This window comes from Canis lupus, chromosome 11 (assembly GCF_003254725.2).
Source record: "Canis lupus dingo isolate Sandy chromosome 11, ASM325472v2, whole genome shotgun sequence".
NCBI lineage: Eukaryota > Metazoa > Chordata > Mammalia > Carnivora > Canidae > Canis > Canis lupus.
This window is the reverse complement of record NC_064253.1, coordinates 64,914,749-64,931,557: the sequence shown is the minus strand read 5'-3', so window position 1 is coordinate 64,931,557 and position 16,809 is coordinate 64,914,749. Positions and strand designations below refer to the sequence as shown.

The following is a 16,809-nucleotide window of genomic DNA, read 5'->3' as shown; positions in this document are numbered from 1 at the left end:
TATTGCTATTAACTTTAACTTTCAAAATATCTATTTGTGCCTAAAAGGTATCAATCCATGTTCATCCAGCTTTCACCCCACCTTACCTTTTCCCGATTGGAGATGTTGCTATCACATATACAGCCATTGACCTATCCAACAACCAAGCCAGCTGCACTTTCCATGTCAAGGTTATTGGTAAGTCATAAAATTACTTGAGTAGGTTTGTGAAAATAATCCAGCACTCCAAGGGCTTTGCTACTCCTTTATCTTCAACACCTTCCTCCTGTTGATTGTCCCCGCTGGTCTTGAAGCCTGCTCAAGCCACTCCCTCTTTGAAACCTACATACTCTTTAAGTGTCACCATCTCTCTTTGATTTCTTCCAATAGGAGCCTTTTGAAGTTCCCAGGAGTTGCCATCTGTTTTGTCTCACAGGCCGTTTATCTCAGTCACTCAGCGTGTCTGGCTCTTGTTCCCTTCACTCACAGAAACTACTTTCAACAGGGTCATAGTGGTCTCTAGAGTTACTCCTACTGCACACTTCTTAGTTCTTATTTTACATAATCTTTCCATAGTGTTTTTTTTTAATTTTCTAAAAGATTTTTCATTAATTCATTTGAGAGAGAGAGAGGAAACAAGCAGAGGGGAGGGGGGGTAGACTCCCCACTGAGCAGGGAGCCCGATGCAGGAGCTCCATCCCAGGACTCGGGATCCTGACCTGAGTTGAAGGCAGACACTTAACTGATTGAGCCACCCAGGTGCCCCTATTTTTACATTGTTAACCACACTCTCCTTATCTGATACCGGTCTTTCTTGGTTCTTCAACACATTGTTCTCATTTCTCCTTGTTTATCTCTTTCCTACATGGCTTCTCTTCCTCAGATCATCTTGTGGATCATCCCCAGGGCTCCAGCCTAGTCCTCTTTGTCTTTCTTTCTATAGTGTTCCCAGTGTTTTAGTTAACTGACAACTTTCAGATTTCTGTCTCAAGCTTAGATCTCTTTTCTGAAATTCAAACCAATATATAGAACTGCCTACTGAGCTTTCCGTGGAGCTGTCTTACACTGGGAATAACCAATGTATTACAATAACCCAATGATGGAAGATCATCCTTGTGTATTTCTCACTCATGCCTTATCTATTTCTCAGCTCAGAAAATGGCACAGCCAACCCCCTGTCCACCATGCAAAAACCTGGAACTCATCCTTGACTCCTCTCCTTCCATCACTAGCATCCAATTAGTTATCCAGGTCTGCTGGTTTCATCTACTTATTGTCCCTGAAATCTGCCCCAGTCTCTTCATCCTTACAACCACTGCTGTACATCAGTCTTTTCAGGGGGAAGGGAGCCCACTGATTTGCTGTTCTATCTTCCAATTTGTCTTCGTATGTTCAATCAATTCAGTAGATATTCAGCAAATACCAGATACCCACCACTAAGATATAATACATGGAGAAATAGGATATGTAGCAAGCAGTCTGTAGTGTGGTCAAGAGCACAGACTCTGAGCCCAATCTGAGTCCACATCTAGCTCTACCCCTTAAAGGCAGTGTGACAAGTAGCCACCCTGTGCCTCAGATTCTTTATCCAAAAATAGAATTAATAAACATCTTACATCATTGGGTTGTTGTGAGGGTTTTAGTTAGTTAAAATTCATGAACCACTTGAACTGGTGCCGGACGCACATTCAGATCTATGTAAACATATTGACATTTTGCTACATTCATCTCATATTTTAATATGTCTGTTTAAAAATCCAACACATTAAATTCATTTTGTGTTAAGAATTTTACATAACTTCTCGAAGTAACTAATGTATATCAGACTGGCTCCTTACCCTAGAAATTACAGGTATTGGTAAAAGTAGGTAAAAAGAAATGCAAATAAAAAACCAGTCTAATTCATTTCATAGTACTTAGGGTTTTTTCACTGCTTTTTCAGTGTTGTTTTAAACATGAACTTTGCCAGTCATATGGAAAATATGCTGGATTTGTTTATGGTACTGTGATTTTAAACATGGAAGTGTGGTTCAAGCGTTTGCCAAGTTTTAATTTTTCACAATGAAGTGTCAATGCAGTGAAATGTAAAATGTGTACTCAAGTGTCTAGCTAGACACTAGGAGAATTTTCAGCTTATGAAAGAGAGATGATATGAGAAAGAAGAGAAAGTGGGAGAAGGCGAGAGGGAGACAAGGAGAGAGGGAGGAGGGAAAGAGAGAGACAGAGAAAATATTCTAAAGCCTACATTTTCTTATTTCCTCTGATGACAGGGTGTGGATGTCTTACTGATGATAAAGGGGAGGAAGCAGGAATGCTTTTGCTTAGCATTCCAGGGAATGCTGCCTCCCTTGCTTTGAAATAGGCTTTTTCCTCTCTTTCGGAGACAGTGCCTCTGCTAGTACCTCCCATTCTTTTGACAGTAATTGACTGAGTCTTAGTGCTCTTGTGTACGTGCAGTTCAACTTTAAAATGTTTGTCTAGAATCAGGTAAGTTTAGAAAATCTTGAAAACACCTTTTTGCAATTTCTTTTGGAAAAATAGTAAACCCTGCCAGATTGGTCAGTTTAACTATGAATTGACTTGATTCAGCATTTTTCAAGTACATAGACCTCCAATGAACATTTCTTAATTTTTTTCTTTATTCAACAACCTTTTTCTAAGCATGTGTTATGGACCTGGTGCTGTGCTCTGCCGTGGAAAGCTCACTGTAAGCAAGAGAGGCTTCGGCACTGGTCCACTGAGTTTATGGCCTAGGAAAGTAGTAAACCAAAGGCGACTGCACTAATGAAGTGACAAACATGAAGAAAAAAGACGTAGCATAAAAACAGAAATTTATATATTCTCACAGATACAGCTCATTTAATTTCCAAGTACGTGTTTTCATGTATCATGGTTAGAAATACCCTGGTCTTAATCCTGTGATTGCAGTCTTCTAGCTTAATGACCTCAGATAAGCCCCTTAAATTTACATAGTCTGAGATTTGGTCATTTCACTCCTTCTGCTTCTCTGGGAAGGTTCATTTCACTTCCTGGTTGATCAGTACAACTACTATGGGTAGGATGGCCATCACATCCAGAATTGCCTTTTTAAAATCTTTCATTTTAAAGATTTATTTATTTATATATTTTGGTGGAGAGAGAGAGAGCGAGAGAGTGCAATTGGGAGGGAGAGAGAGAATGTCAAGCAGACTCTGCGCTGAACACGGAACCTGGCAGGGGCTTAATCTTATGACTCTGAGATCATGACCTGAGCCAAAACCAAGAGTCGGATGCTCAACCAACTAAGCCACCCGGGCACCCCCAGAATTGCCTTTTACACAGCTGTGCTCAGGGTGATTTTAGGAACCTAGTATTTCTTCTTCAACAGGCAGAGAGCAACCTAATAAGAATCCGCTCTTTCTTTTGCCTTGAGACCAGGAATAAAACAGATCTCATTGTCCAAAAGGCTCCAGGGCCAGCCTAACAAGGTCAAGGTTTTCTGCTAGCACAAGCAGACTTCAGTTCTCTTGTGCACACCCCCTCATTATTTTTGAGTATCAGTTGTGACTTCTTTCTCTGCTTTCTTGTTTTTTAGATGTAGAACCACCTAGCATAGACTGGTGCAGATCCCCACCTCCGATGCAGGTCTCAGAGAAGGAGCATTCTGCAACATGGGATGAGCCTCAGTTCTCAGACAACTCAGGTGCGGACACAAGGATTTTATGGTCAGCATGGTTAACACTGAATTTTATTTCATTTTTAAATGCTTTTTAAATGGATAAAAGAAATGAAAAGCAAATTACGTCTTATCTAAATGGAATGAATAATCATATAAGGTAATATATGTTTTAATGCTAGGATAATTATATATAATTTAATATCATTAATCCTACCTACCCGTAGAGTTCCCTTCATTCAGTATCCAATGCACATTTATTAAACCTATACTAGTTGTCGTACTTGAAGATTTCTAATAAATTCATTGAGTCTCTAAGCGTACATTGTCCTGAAGGCATAAACTATTCATTTTATTAATATCATTAGTACAGTTCTATGTATTCATATTCATTCCTTAAGCATGTGCCCCTCAAATTAGAAAAGTTCATAGGGAAGCAGAAAAAAATGAGTAGATACAGTTGAAGTTCATGTTAAAAGTCTCACTAAAACCCAGTAAGCAACAATAGGAAAATGCGAGTTAAATAAATTTCTTAATTAAATTTCCAATATTGGTGATTAGGGCAGAAGGGATAATTGGGTAATGGGCATTAAGAAGGGCACTTGATGTAATGAACACTGGATATTATATGCAAGTGATAAATCACTGAATTCTACCTCTGAAACTAATAATATAGTATATGTTAACTAAATTGAGTTTTTTAAAAATTTTCCAATATTCCAATAGACTGGCCTATTCAAGGAAAATCATTTATTTAGCAAGAATGTCTTAATCTTTTTTTTTTGCTTTAATCTTTTTTTAAAAATATTTTATTTATTTATTTATTTGAGAGAGAGAGACAGCACAAGTCGGTGTGGGGAGGGGCAGAGGGAGAAGGAGAAGCAGATTCCCCGCTGAGCAGGGAGCTCGATGGAGGGCTCTATCCCTACAGGATTGAAGACCCCAGGATCATGACCTAAACCAAAGGCAGACGCTTAACTGACAGCCATGTAGACACCTCAAGAATGTCTTAATCTAATGAGGTTTTTTAGTCTTTTTTTTTTAAAGATTTTATTTATTCATGAGAGACACAGGGAGAGAGGCAGAGACATAGGCAGAGGGAGAAGCAGGCTCCCTATGGGGAGCCTGATGTGGGACTCAATCTCAAGACCCCAGGATCATGACCGGAGCCGAAGGCAGACCCTCAACCACTGAGCCACCCAGGTGCCTCGAGGTTTTTGAGTCTTATACTTCTATTTTGTAGTATAAATATTACATCTTTTATTTTTTTTTTTTACTGGTGACCAAATCAACACAAATTGAATGCCCAGCTGGTTTGTATAAATAGAAGATGAAAATTCAAATCAAATAAACAAACTGGTAAAGTGACTGCAGACTAGTCACCCCAAAACTACGTCCCCTCTTTCCTTTCCAGGGGCCGTGTTACTCATCACCAGGAGCCACTCACCAGGAGAACTTTTCCCTCATGGAGAGACTATAGTGCGATATACAGCCACTGACCCCTCGGGCAATAACAGGAGCTGTGACATCCACATTGTCATAAAAGGTATTTTCTTCATAAAGTTCCAGAAATCTAGTTGACATTTTTATATGTAATTTCTGTATTTTGTGAAAATAAATGGACTGTGTGCAATAGATTCATTAAGTTTGAATACTGACAGATCTTATTTACATTTCCAGTTGTCATTGCTTCACTCTGTGATACATAGAACTATTTTCTTCAAGGGTAGTCTTTAATTAACATTTCATTAACATCTTCACCAAAGGTACACAATGTTATTGTCATAATTCTCTTTTGGGTAACTGAGGAGACAGGTTCTGAAATTGTACTTGCTACATAATGCTATCTAGTTTATACTCTTCTTATAGAAATGCCACCAGTAACAACCCCAAGTCAGAGATAAATTAGCATTTGTAAAATATGCACAGCCTCTGACCACACATTGGTACAGCTTTTCAGCTGCGCCCACCTAGGAACAAAGAAGGATATGTTGTCATGTTCCCATACTAAGGATTTGTGAGGAAGTTTTTCCTGGAATACTGGTAGACAGGAGGAGTCCTCTTCAAAATTCAGCTTAGATTCATAGAATTTAATTAATATTGTTTATACCACCATATGTAAATAGTACAATTTTTTTTAATGCAGGTTCTCCCTGTGAAGTTCCATTTACACCCGTAAATGGGGATTTTATATGTACTCAAGATAGCGCCGGAGTTAACTGCACGTTAAGTTGCCTGGAGGGTTACGATTTCACAGAAGGGTCTACTGAGAAGTATTACTGTGCTTATGAAGATGGTATCTGGAACCCACCATATTCCACTGAATGGCCAGACTGTGCTAGTATGTTTTCTTTCTTTCTGGGCTCCTTTCATATATGTGAGTGTGTGTTTGGGTGAGTGTACGTTTCTGAGCATGTAAGAGGAAAATTGCCTTTTTATAGGAATTGGGTTTAATTAGTGAAAAATGATGCCATGAGAGGAACCTGGCTGGCTCAGTTAGGAGAGCACACAACACTTGAACTTTGGGTCATGAGTTTGAGGTCCACATTCGGCATTGAGCTTATTGTTTTAAAAACTGGTGCCATGAATTTGAAATGTCTATGAGTAAGAGAAATGTTCAGCCTCTGATTTAAAATGTTAGCCCGTCAAAGTCTGGTTATGGATTGGATTGCAACAGGACAAGATTCAGTTTAAGGCAAACCCATCTTGGTCCTCTCCTTGTTATTTACCAGAAATAGAGACTTGCCAGCATGTTCTTGATCTGTAAACTTGAACTTACAGTCTCATAGTCCGCAAAAGAGCTGTATTTAAAGTAAGATCCATAATATGTGATGGAATGAAAGATGAGTCACAATCTCTTTAGGTCTGATTTAGATTTAGAACTATTCTATAATCTTAAATATATGTATTTTTATAAAAATAGCCAATATCTCTGTCTAGTGTAAGTAAATATTCTTTGGAATGAATCTTTGATTCAGTACCATAGATTGAGTTTAAATACCAACTTCTTGGAAAAAGTAAAGCCCAATTGAGCTATTTCCACCCCCCCGCCAAATGTGGGGAGTAATTAAAAGTTCTACAGTATCACTCACCTTTATCACAGATTTAGACAGTAGGATTTTAATGTTGATGCTCTTAGGACTCATTGTCTCAGAATATTATGGGACATCTTGCTAAGTCTAACCATGCAAGTTTTTGATCCAAGGAGAAATTCTCTATGAAAATTACACTTTCAAGGACTATGATTGTACATCATATTTAGAAATTTTTCAATGTATATTGGCTAAAAATATAATAAAAACATATATGATACAAATTTATGTAAACATAAAAGATATCTTTGACCCAGGCAAGACTTTTCAAAACTTTCCAGAAATATAATTTAAAAATTTTCAAGTCGCTTTTTCCCTTAAATGCTCATTTTCTTAATGTGATTGCAAGCTAAGGAATAATAAAGCAAACCTCATCACTGGGTAACTGGGTACAGTGCTGCTTGGCTCATCATGGTTTATTGTGATCAATTAATGCCTAGAAACTTTTTTCAACTGTCTCTTGTTTTTAAAGGAATCCCACAGATCATTTTAGAATCAAAGTACTAAGTTACAGTTACTCCAAAGACAATTAAATCTTTGTGTTGAAAAATCTTAACCAACTGAAGCTGTTTTCTCTAACATTTTCCAGTAAAACGTTTTGCAAACCATGGGTTCAAATCCTTTGAGATGCTGTACAAAGCAACTCGTTGTGATGATACAGATCTGTTGAAGAAGTTTTCCGAAGCATTTGAGACTACCCTGGGGAAAATGGTATGTCAGGAGTATTGTTTGTCATATTTTAACAATACTGAGCTTTTCATAGCCTCTCATAGTTACCTATAACTGGAATTCTGTGTCCTGATGATTTCCTGCCCCCTGTAATCCAAACTTGCTCCTAATATTTAGAATTACCCATAGGTTTTGGACTTCTGGAATGAATTATAAGTGAATCTTTATTAAAACATTTTGAATTTTTTATAACATTCTGAGTCAGAAAGCTAGAGAAGCGTGGGGTCCATGTGGTTTGAAAATATCTGCTTTGTTATTTTAAGTATGACAAAAATGCCATTGTAGACTGTATTTGTTTTATGATGAGATAATTGAACATTGTGAGGATTTTCTCTTTCATGCATTTTTGTTTAGGATTCTTTTACTGTTTACAGGAAAGCAAAATGATGTATTTAACTGTGTTGAGCATCTCGAAGAAAATGTGTTATATACATATTTGTATCCCTAACAGAGTAGGCAGCTTAGTTTTTTGGATAGGTTCTAAGAGTAGATTTGATGTACAGTATGAGAGAAAGAGGGGAGTCAAGGAGGCAGTGTACACAGAGACACAGATGCTGGAGTGGGTATACATGGTGGTGGAAGTGTGTCAGAGGATCTTTCCTGACTTCTATTTGCTCAGTGGAAAAAGATGCAGAGTGATCAGCTGGGAGAGTAAGGATGGGGAGGAGTTGTTGAGGTTTAGAAAGAGAGTTGATGGTATAAAATAATTTTCTAGGACAGCACAGATGAATGTGCTAAAGAAAGGTGGTAGGATTGGCAGGAAGCAGGATTGTGGAGAAAACAAAGCACTTAGTTTAACTAGGGTTATGCGTTCTGCAGACAATCATCGGAGGATGGGGCCCATCAGGGAGTGATTTCTGGTGATGAGCCATAGAATCTAAGATAGATAAATAAGAAGGTGAAGACATCAGGCTGAGAGACAGTGAAGAGATGATAGGGTCAATGGATTATAAATCTGATGACGTCAAGGACTTCCAAGAGTACAAGAGGATGCCGTTACTGGTAATGAGGAGGTCTGAGGGTATGATCATGAGAGCAAGGGACAAAGTAAGGCTGAAATACTAGAGGAGAAGGGGAAAAGGAAATGAGAAGGCATGGTGATGGAAGGAAGGATTAGCTGGATCTTGGATATAGAAATCACCAGTTATAACAGCAAGTTACTGGATGTTCTTGGAATGAGGGGGTGATGCAGAATGGAGAAAGGCTGTAGGCAGCTGCCACAAGGAGAGGCTGTCTACTATACCACGAGTTTAAGGATTGTGAGGCTCTAAGGAGGGGTGAGGGAGTGTAATCTGGAAACAGCAGGCAAGAGTGAGGAAGACACTTCTTCCGCCTCCATGCCCATGTTTGAGAAAACTGAAAAGTGAGGTGTCATTGAGAACTAAGGTGAAGGGACCATAAATAGAGGTGAAAAAAATAACAGGGGATTCACTGATGACTGTTGAGTTTCAGAGGGCAGAGGAAGATTCTAAGGACTTAGAGATGAGTGGGAGATAGAGCCAGATAAAGGGACCTAAGGACCCATATGGGGTGAAAATTTGGAGATAAGAGATATGCCAGGAGTCCTGGGCTTCTGGTGATCTGTGACCTACACAGAGAAAAGCCATGAAACTAATCCTGATGGTCCATGAGCAGCAGAGCCTCTAGGGGAGGACATGGAGAAAGGACGGGAGTCTGTCCAGGAGCAAGCAGACCTGTGGTTCTCTCCTCCCTCCTGTGGAGAGAAATGTGAAGTCTAGCTGAATAAAGGGCTTATCCAGACCACACAGATATGTGATTGACGTTTCACGCTCTTCATTTTTCATTTGCAGGTCCCATCATTTTGTAGTGATGCTGATGACATTGACTGCAGATTGGAGGACCTGACCAAAAAATATTGCCTCGAATACAATTATGACTATGAAAACGGCTTTGCAATTGGTAATAAAGTTATACAGTGTCAGTAGTTTGCAAGAGTGATCCACAGTATAACATAATTTCAGAAGAGTGGGGCAAACTAGACAAATTAACTTTTTTTTAAACCAAAACTCTTGAGATGATAAAAACTAAGAAAAATAAGTCACATTATGATGGTGAAATTTCAATATGTATATGATATCTTAGATTAGTACTAAAGCAATTTTTATATGGCATTCAATTTAAATTGCAACTAAGTCATTGATTTAAAATAGTCACACATTTAAAATAGTCACACATGTAAAATATTCAGATTTCTTACCCAGAATGTGTTAAGACTCAACCTATTCAAGTCTGATATACCTTCTAAATCTATTCTCATGTTTTCTCTATATTATCTTTGAGCATTATTATTCAAGTTATTCCTAAGTATGACATGTGATTTGTATGCTGGTGTAGCTGGCCATTTAGCTAATTGCCTTAATATTTCTGGAAGATTTCAGTAGTCACTCTTGGTTCTTTCATTAGTAAAATCATCAAACTTTCCAGTAATTATATTTCTCATTTTTGTTGCATTATTATAAAACTGTCAAACACTTCCAGAATAATGTTTTTAAAAATAATAATGATGGGGTGCCTGGGTGGCTCAGTCACTTAAGCGTCCGACCCTTGATTTTAGTTTAGGTCATAATCTCACAGTTGTGAGATTGAGCCCTGTGTTGTGCTCTATGCTGAGTATGGAGCCTGCTTAAGATTCTCTCTCTCTTACCCTTTGTCCCTCCCCCTCTTCCCTTTTCTTCTCAAAAAAAAAAGAAAAGAAAAGAAAAGAAAAAGCAATAACAAAAAGTATCATGGTTTAACACATGGACTCTAAGACCAACTTTTTATGTTCAAATTCTGGCTTTACCACCTATTAGCTCTGAGGTCTTTAGCAAGTTCATACTCTGTACCTCAGGTTCCTCACCTATAAAATGGATGTTATATAAAAGTACTGTACTCATAGGGCCATTCTCAGGATTAAATGAATAAGTACAAGTACACATAAAGTCCTTGGAAGGCTATCTGAGACAATATTAATTGACATTACAGCAGACATCCTTTTTTGTTTCTGACACTAATCATATGTGTAATATTTTTAGTGACTTAACATTTAGATTGATGTTGACATTTTCTTTACACTTTTTAAATTTTAAAAATATCATTTTTGAGTATATATATTTATGCAAAAATTTGAAAAAATGCTAAAACCTAAAGAATGAAATCAAGATAATCCACAGTTCCGTAAAAAATTTGGTTAATATACTAGTATATGTATTACTATATGCTCATTAACATACATACATATAACTATACACACATATGTATATATGGCCATACTATTTTCTAAACTTGAATTTTTAAAAATAAATAAATAAATAAATAAATAAATAAATAAATAAATAAATAAATAAATAAACTTGAATTTTTACCTAATATTATATTGAGGACATTTTTCTGTCACTAAATATTATGCTTCAGTTTTAATGGCCACATATTTAATCAGTTTTATGTAAACAATTTCCTACTGGTAAGCTTTGCTATTTTTCCCATTTTTAACTATTATGTAAAACTTCTCAGTGAAGATTTTGGACATTAAAGTTTTAGAAGAACATGAAGTGGCATTGGCAATAGAGTTGGCAGTGGCATGACTCTTCTGTCACACATGACACAGGTTTCACCTCCCAGATTATTGAGGCAGATTATTAAGGGTATAAGGATACACCTAGAGAGAGCCAGGTGTCATCATATGGCTTTGAAATGAGTGATATTTGTCATCTAATAAGGATAAAGTGGCAGTTTCCTAGAATCATATGTGGACAATATGGTACAATTGATCCTAAGAGATAAGCCTTTCTCCTTGAATATCTTTACAGTAGAAAGTCACAAGATTAGCATAATATTTCTAAAAACACCTTGGCAAATCATAATGTATGAAAACCAAAGGGCCAATAAATATATTAAAATGGTTTGACATCATAATAGTCATGCAATTCAAATTAAAACTAAAATGAGGGCAGCTCAGGTGGCTCAATGGTTTAGCGCTGCCTTCAGCCCAGGGTGTGATCCTGGAGACCCAGGATCGAGTCCCACATCAGGCTTCCTGCATGGAGCCTGCTTCTCCCTCTGCCTGTGTCTCTGCCTCTCTCTCTCTGTCTCTGTCTCTCATGAATAAATAAATAAAATCTTAAAAAAAAAACTAAAACAAGATGCTGTTTTTGATCTGTCAGATTAACAAATTCAAGTAAGAATCATAATACCCAAAACTGGTAAGGATATAAGGGAAAAAAAATCATATGCATATATTGTATACAGGGGAGAAACTGGAGGGCAATTGACAATATATATCAAAAAGATTAAAAATATTCAAACCCAGAAATCTACTTCTAAGAATATTTCTCAGTATAAAAATCATGCCAGTGTGCAAATAGGTACTACATTTCATAAATTCTAAGATGTACATTTTTCATTTGGACATCTCTAAGATTGGAATGTATCTTCTCATTGATGGTGCCTTATATTTTATGAAATCCTCTATGCAGAAGGATGTTCTAGATTTTTGAAATAACCTAAAAGTCTGAAAATAGGAACCTGGTTAGTTTGTGGTATAGCCATAAAAGAGAATATTATGAAGCCATTTGATACAGAAATGCCATAATATATTATTGAGAAAATTAGAAAAATTTTACTAAATAAAATACACAGAGTGTAATCATTTTTTGAAGATATGGTATGTTTATTTCTACTCTAGTGATTCATGCATCTATGTATGCATAAACATATGTGTGTGTTTATATATTCATAAAATAAAATCTTGCCTAATATGTTCTAGTCATTATTTCTATATGGTAGAATTATAGGTAATCAAAAAAAATTTTTGACTTTGCTCATCCATTTTTCTATAATGGCTACATAATATTTGTAGAAAAGATGTTTAAATGAAAATCAAAAATATTTATCCTAGGTAATTTTATCCTAGGCCAAAGACATAAACTAGACACAAAAAAAAATTTAAACAGCTTATTTTATTTAAAACTCTATTTTAAATTTTATTTAAAAATTTTTAAACAGTTTATTTAGGTAGACAGGCCTGTATAAATATAATTTGATATTTAAAGCATATAACCAAGCAACAACAATATACCCAGACCAATATTAGTATCACTTACTGAGGTTTTAGAAGGAGTCAAATACTGAATTAGATGGTTAGTATACATTGTCTCAGTTATCCCCCAAACCTGTGAAGTAAGAATAATGATCTCAATTTATAAATGAAGAAACTGAAGTTCAGAGAGGTGAAAGTAACTGTACTAGCATTGTACACCCTTATCTCCTACATCCAGAAGCCACAATCTGAATCTATGCAGATGGTGACCACGATGACACTTGGGGCATCTGAAGAATCTCACATATCTGTGTGATATAGTCCACTGTGGCTACATGCACACTTAGCTTACATGTTACCTTTAGAAACTGCCTCCACCTTTAAAGATTTATTTATCTGTTGAGAGAGAGCATGAACAGGAGGGGCAGAGGGAGAAGGAGAGAGAATCTCAAGCAGACTCCACGACCAAGTGGGGCTTGATCTTATGACCCTGAGATCACAACTCTGAGATCAAGACCTGAGCCAAACCAAGAGTCTGTTGCTTAACTGAATGCACCACCATTGCTTAACTGAATGTCCCCACCGTTAAAAAATGATGCAGTATCTTGAATAATCTTCACAAAAGGAAACCTGTTCATTTGCATTAAGTTTATAAATCTGATACTATAATTTTTTAGAAAAGAATGGAGCCAACCCTGGTGGAAAATAGAAATTGATTAAAATTCTGCACCCACATCCTATTTACCTCTAAAGCTAAGGTAATTTTAGCTATTAACTCAAAGATAAGAATGGCTTAAATGCCTAGGTGGCTCCATAGGAACTTTTCTTTCTTCTTCTTGTGCAATTCATTGGTAATCTAAATCTAAAATGAAGTGCCTAAAAATTACAATATAAGATTATAGGTGAAAAATGAGATTCTGGATGAATCCCTGTATGCAGCACATTATGGACGATTTAAGAAATAGGAACAATTTGACTTGTGGCTTACCATTAGAACCTAAGTGCTGATAAAGAGGCAACTGTAGAATCTTGTTTTTCTGCCCCAACTGTCCAGGACCTGGTGGTTGGGGCGCAGCTAATAGGCTGGATTACTCTTATGATGATTTCTTGGACTCCGTGCAAGAAACACCCACAGGTGCCGGCAAAGCCAGATCTTCACGAATTAAAAGAAATGCCCCATTATCTGACCACAAAATTAAGTTAATTTTTAACATCACAGGTAAGGAGAGACTGTTTGGAAAAACAATATTATGTGACATTCTTGGTGGGAAACCTATTTTGCAAAGTTTCCATTTGTTATCATCCTTAGGAAATAATCCTGGAACTGAAAATTAGGGAGAGCCCAATCACCTAAGTTTCGTCATTTTTTTGCAATTTAATATCACAGATGTATTTTATGATTCTCGCAGCAACAAGCATCCTGCTTTGTACTCCTCTTGGCATGACGAACTAAGGCATGTTTTTAAAAAGCAAGAATTTACAGAAATTTAACATGCTGTAAGGAAGAACTTCACAAAAAAGGTGATGTAGATCCAGCATATGAGGGAAGGATTAAAACAAATTGCATTGTTCTTAAGATTATCCATATACTAGTTGCTCAGTAAGTAGTGGTTGAGTTTGAGTTTGTTTTGCCCAGAAGATTTTTAATATGCCATCTTTCTTTGGTTAAAAAACAAACAAAGAAAAAAAAACTACAGTTTCCTGAAACACCATGTGTGTGTGTTATGTTTTATTTCGTCTTGTTTTTATCTCAGCTAGTGTGCCATTACCCGATGAAAGGAATGATACCCTTGAGCTGGAAAATCAACAGCGACTCATTAAGACTTTGGAAACCATTACAAATCAACTGAAAAGGACCCTCAGTCAGGAGCCCATGTATTCCTTTCAGCTTGCATCTGAGATGCTTGTAGCCGACAGCAATTCGTTAGAGACAGAAAAGGCTTTCCTTTTCTGCAGACCAGGCTCGGTGCTGAGAGGGCGTATGTGTGGTAAGACTTTTCCCTGCAATAAAAAATATCTGGCTCGTAGTGGGTCAAGCGAGATGAGTAGAGCCTCTTTGCAACTACCCAGGGGTATTGAAATGAAACATTTTGCAATTGTTGTGTGGTTTTTGTTCTTATTATTTTGTCTCAGGCCTCTAAGTAACCACCAATTATTCAGGACAAGAAAACTATCTCAGGTAAGGGACTCAGATCTTAGTTTTCCTTATAGATCTCTAGAGCTCATAACTTTTAGCAGCATCTCCAATAAAAATAATGACTACGTTTTGACCACTTCCATAGGCTGGCTGAGCATCTCTCGTGTTTAATTGTTTTAGCAACTCCATGAAGTGCTATTACAATTAAGCCCATTTTACAGATGGCAAAACTGAAGTCAGAGAGGCTAGGAAGTTACCCATTAAGACAGTAAGTGGTATAGCTAAGATTTCCACCTGAGTAGCCACTGCCAAATTCACCAGCATAAAATCAACCCTTTTAAAGTGTACCGATCAGTGGTATTTAGCACATTCATGATACAGTGTTGTTCAGCCATCACCGCTACCAAGACATTTTCATCACCTCCAAAGGAGCCCCACCCCAATAACCATTAAGCAGCCACTCCTTATCCTCCTTACACACAGACCCTTACCTTTTAACCCAGACTACCACAATCTGGATCACTTCCAGCCTGTTTCCTAAATATGTCATTGCTTATAGATAGGGAAGATTCCTCTCCCCAAACTCTGAACACTCAGCTGAACCAGATGACATGAGCCTGGCGTTAACCTCTCTGTAGGCGTGGGATCTTGCCTCCTGTTCAGGAAATCCTTCCTCAACAGTTCTTACTGTTTTTCCCAGAGCTCAGTTGGGTGATAAATTCAGCCCAATGAAAGCACATTGAAATGGTCGTTCTGAACCAGTTCGTGTTTCCTCCCTACCTTGTGAGTAAAAATTAGAAATCACCTTGGTCAGTGTTCTGCATTTCTCGGTATGGTCTTCAAAGCACCTGTGTCAGCATCACCTGAAGTGCTTATCAAAATGCATCTTGACTCAGGCCCCATCTCAGAACTAATATATGTGGCACTTTGGGGACAGAGCCTTGGAATCTGAATTTTTAGTAAGTTCCCAGGTAATTCTTATACACATTATCATCAGAACCATCTGGGTGCTAATTTCAAGTATCCTCTCTTTACAAATACTAACTTTGCTAGCAGCCTTTTCGTGGGGTTAGCATTCCACTCTGGTCTCAGAAATCCTGAGTCACTTCGAGCCTGCCAAGTAGTAGACCAAAACCTCCAAGGAAGGGAGGTCCTAAAATTGGCCTGTTTCCTCGGGATCCTGGAGTCTGAGGATGTCTCAGACTTGCCTTCACTGGACAGGAATTCCTATAAACAGAGACGAGAGTCTACTTAACTCACCCGGCTTAGTCCCACAACTTTTGCCTGGTTTTGTTTCTAGAAATGATGCCGTAATAGACAAGCTGTCACTTTCATAAGGGGAACCATTCAGAGGAACAGCTAAGAAAGTGTTTTTCATATCTTGAAGCTTCAAATTAACCTAAATGTTCACTGTTTTATTCTTTCCTTACAGCAGCCTTCCCTTTGTTAGCTGTGTGTTTCCCAGGATGATCTGGTTTAACCCACACTTTAAAGCTCCTATCACACAAGCCCTAAGCTTGGTCGATAAGAATTTGCATTTTCTTAAAAAAAAAAATCTACTGTTGGTTTTCTAGGAATACATTTCTGGAAGGTTTATCTTGTGAGTAAACCCCTGACAGTAAGATTTAATGCATAAACAATAGTACTTGGAAGCATGCTTTATTATTTTCATGCCTTAGGATAAAGGAACCCAAATGTGTTCCAGTTCTACAGCTTACTATGTCTCCTGTTTGTTTTCTTTTCAGTCAATTGCCCTTTGGGAACCTATTATTCTCTGGAGCATTCCGCCTGTGAAAGCTGCTTGATCGGATACTATCAAGATGAAGAAGGACAACTCGAGTGCAAACTCTGTCCAGCTGGGACTTACACCGAGTATCTTCATTCAAGAAGCAGCTCAGAATGCAAAGGTAATGGCTCAATGCACAGGTTGACCAGAAGCCTGAATTTTATCTTCAGTTACGAAGTCTAAATGGCAAAGAGGATGAAATAAGAGCATTACTACAAGCAATTTCGTTCACTTATTATTTTTTCTTTTAACTTTAAATTAGTATCTTAATGTTTCTCTCACTTTAAAGAAGTCTGTTTTTTTTCCCTTTGGAATATTCTGCTGCTCTAAGTGAGACTCCACTGTCCATAATTCTAATCCATATTTAAAAAAAAGATTTATGTATTTATTTTA

General features: G+C 37.4%; 1 protein-coding gene across 3 annotated transcripts in view; it reads left to right on the top strand.

Moving 5' to 3' along the window:
* The window catches only part of SVEP1 (sushi, von Willebrand factor type A, EGF and pentraxin domain containing 1), a 182,189-nt gene that overhangs the window by 78,604 nt on the left and 86,776 nt on the right, over positions 1-16,809 (top strand). For all 3 annotated transcript variants that reach the window (XM_025433368.3, XM_049116369.1, XM_049116368.1), the window contains exons 9-17: positions 48-177; positions 3,554-3,661; positions 5,049-5,180; positions 5,781-5,975; positions 7,316-7,437; positions 9,267-9,375; positions 13,548-13,712; positions 14,248-14,481; positions 16,376-16,537. In XM_025433368.3, the coding sequence (XP_025289153.3) occupies positions 48-177; positions 3,554-3,661; positions 5,049-5,180; positions 5,781-5,975; positions 7,316-7,437; positions 9,267-9,375; positions 13,548-13,712; positions 14,248-14,481; positions 16,376-16,537 (1,357 nt within the window). The remainder of the gene's footprint in view (positions 1-47; positions 178-3,553; positions 3,662-5,048; positions 5,181-5,780; positions 5,976-7,315; positions 7,438-9,266; positions 9,376-13,547; positions 13,713-14,247; positions 14,482-16,375; positions 16,538-16,809) is intronic.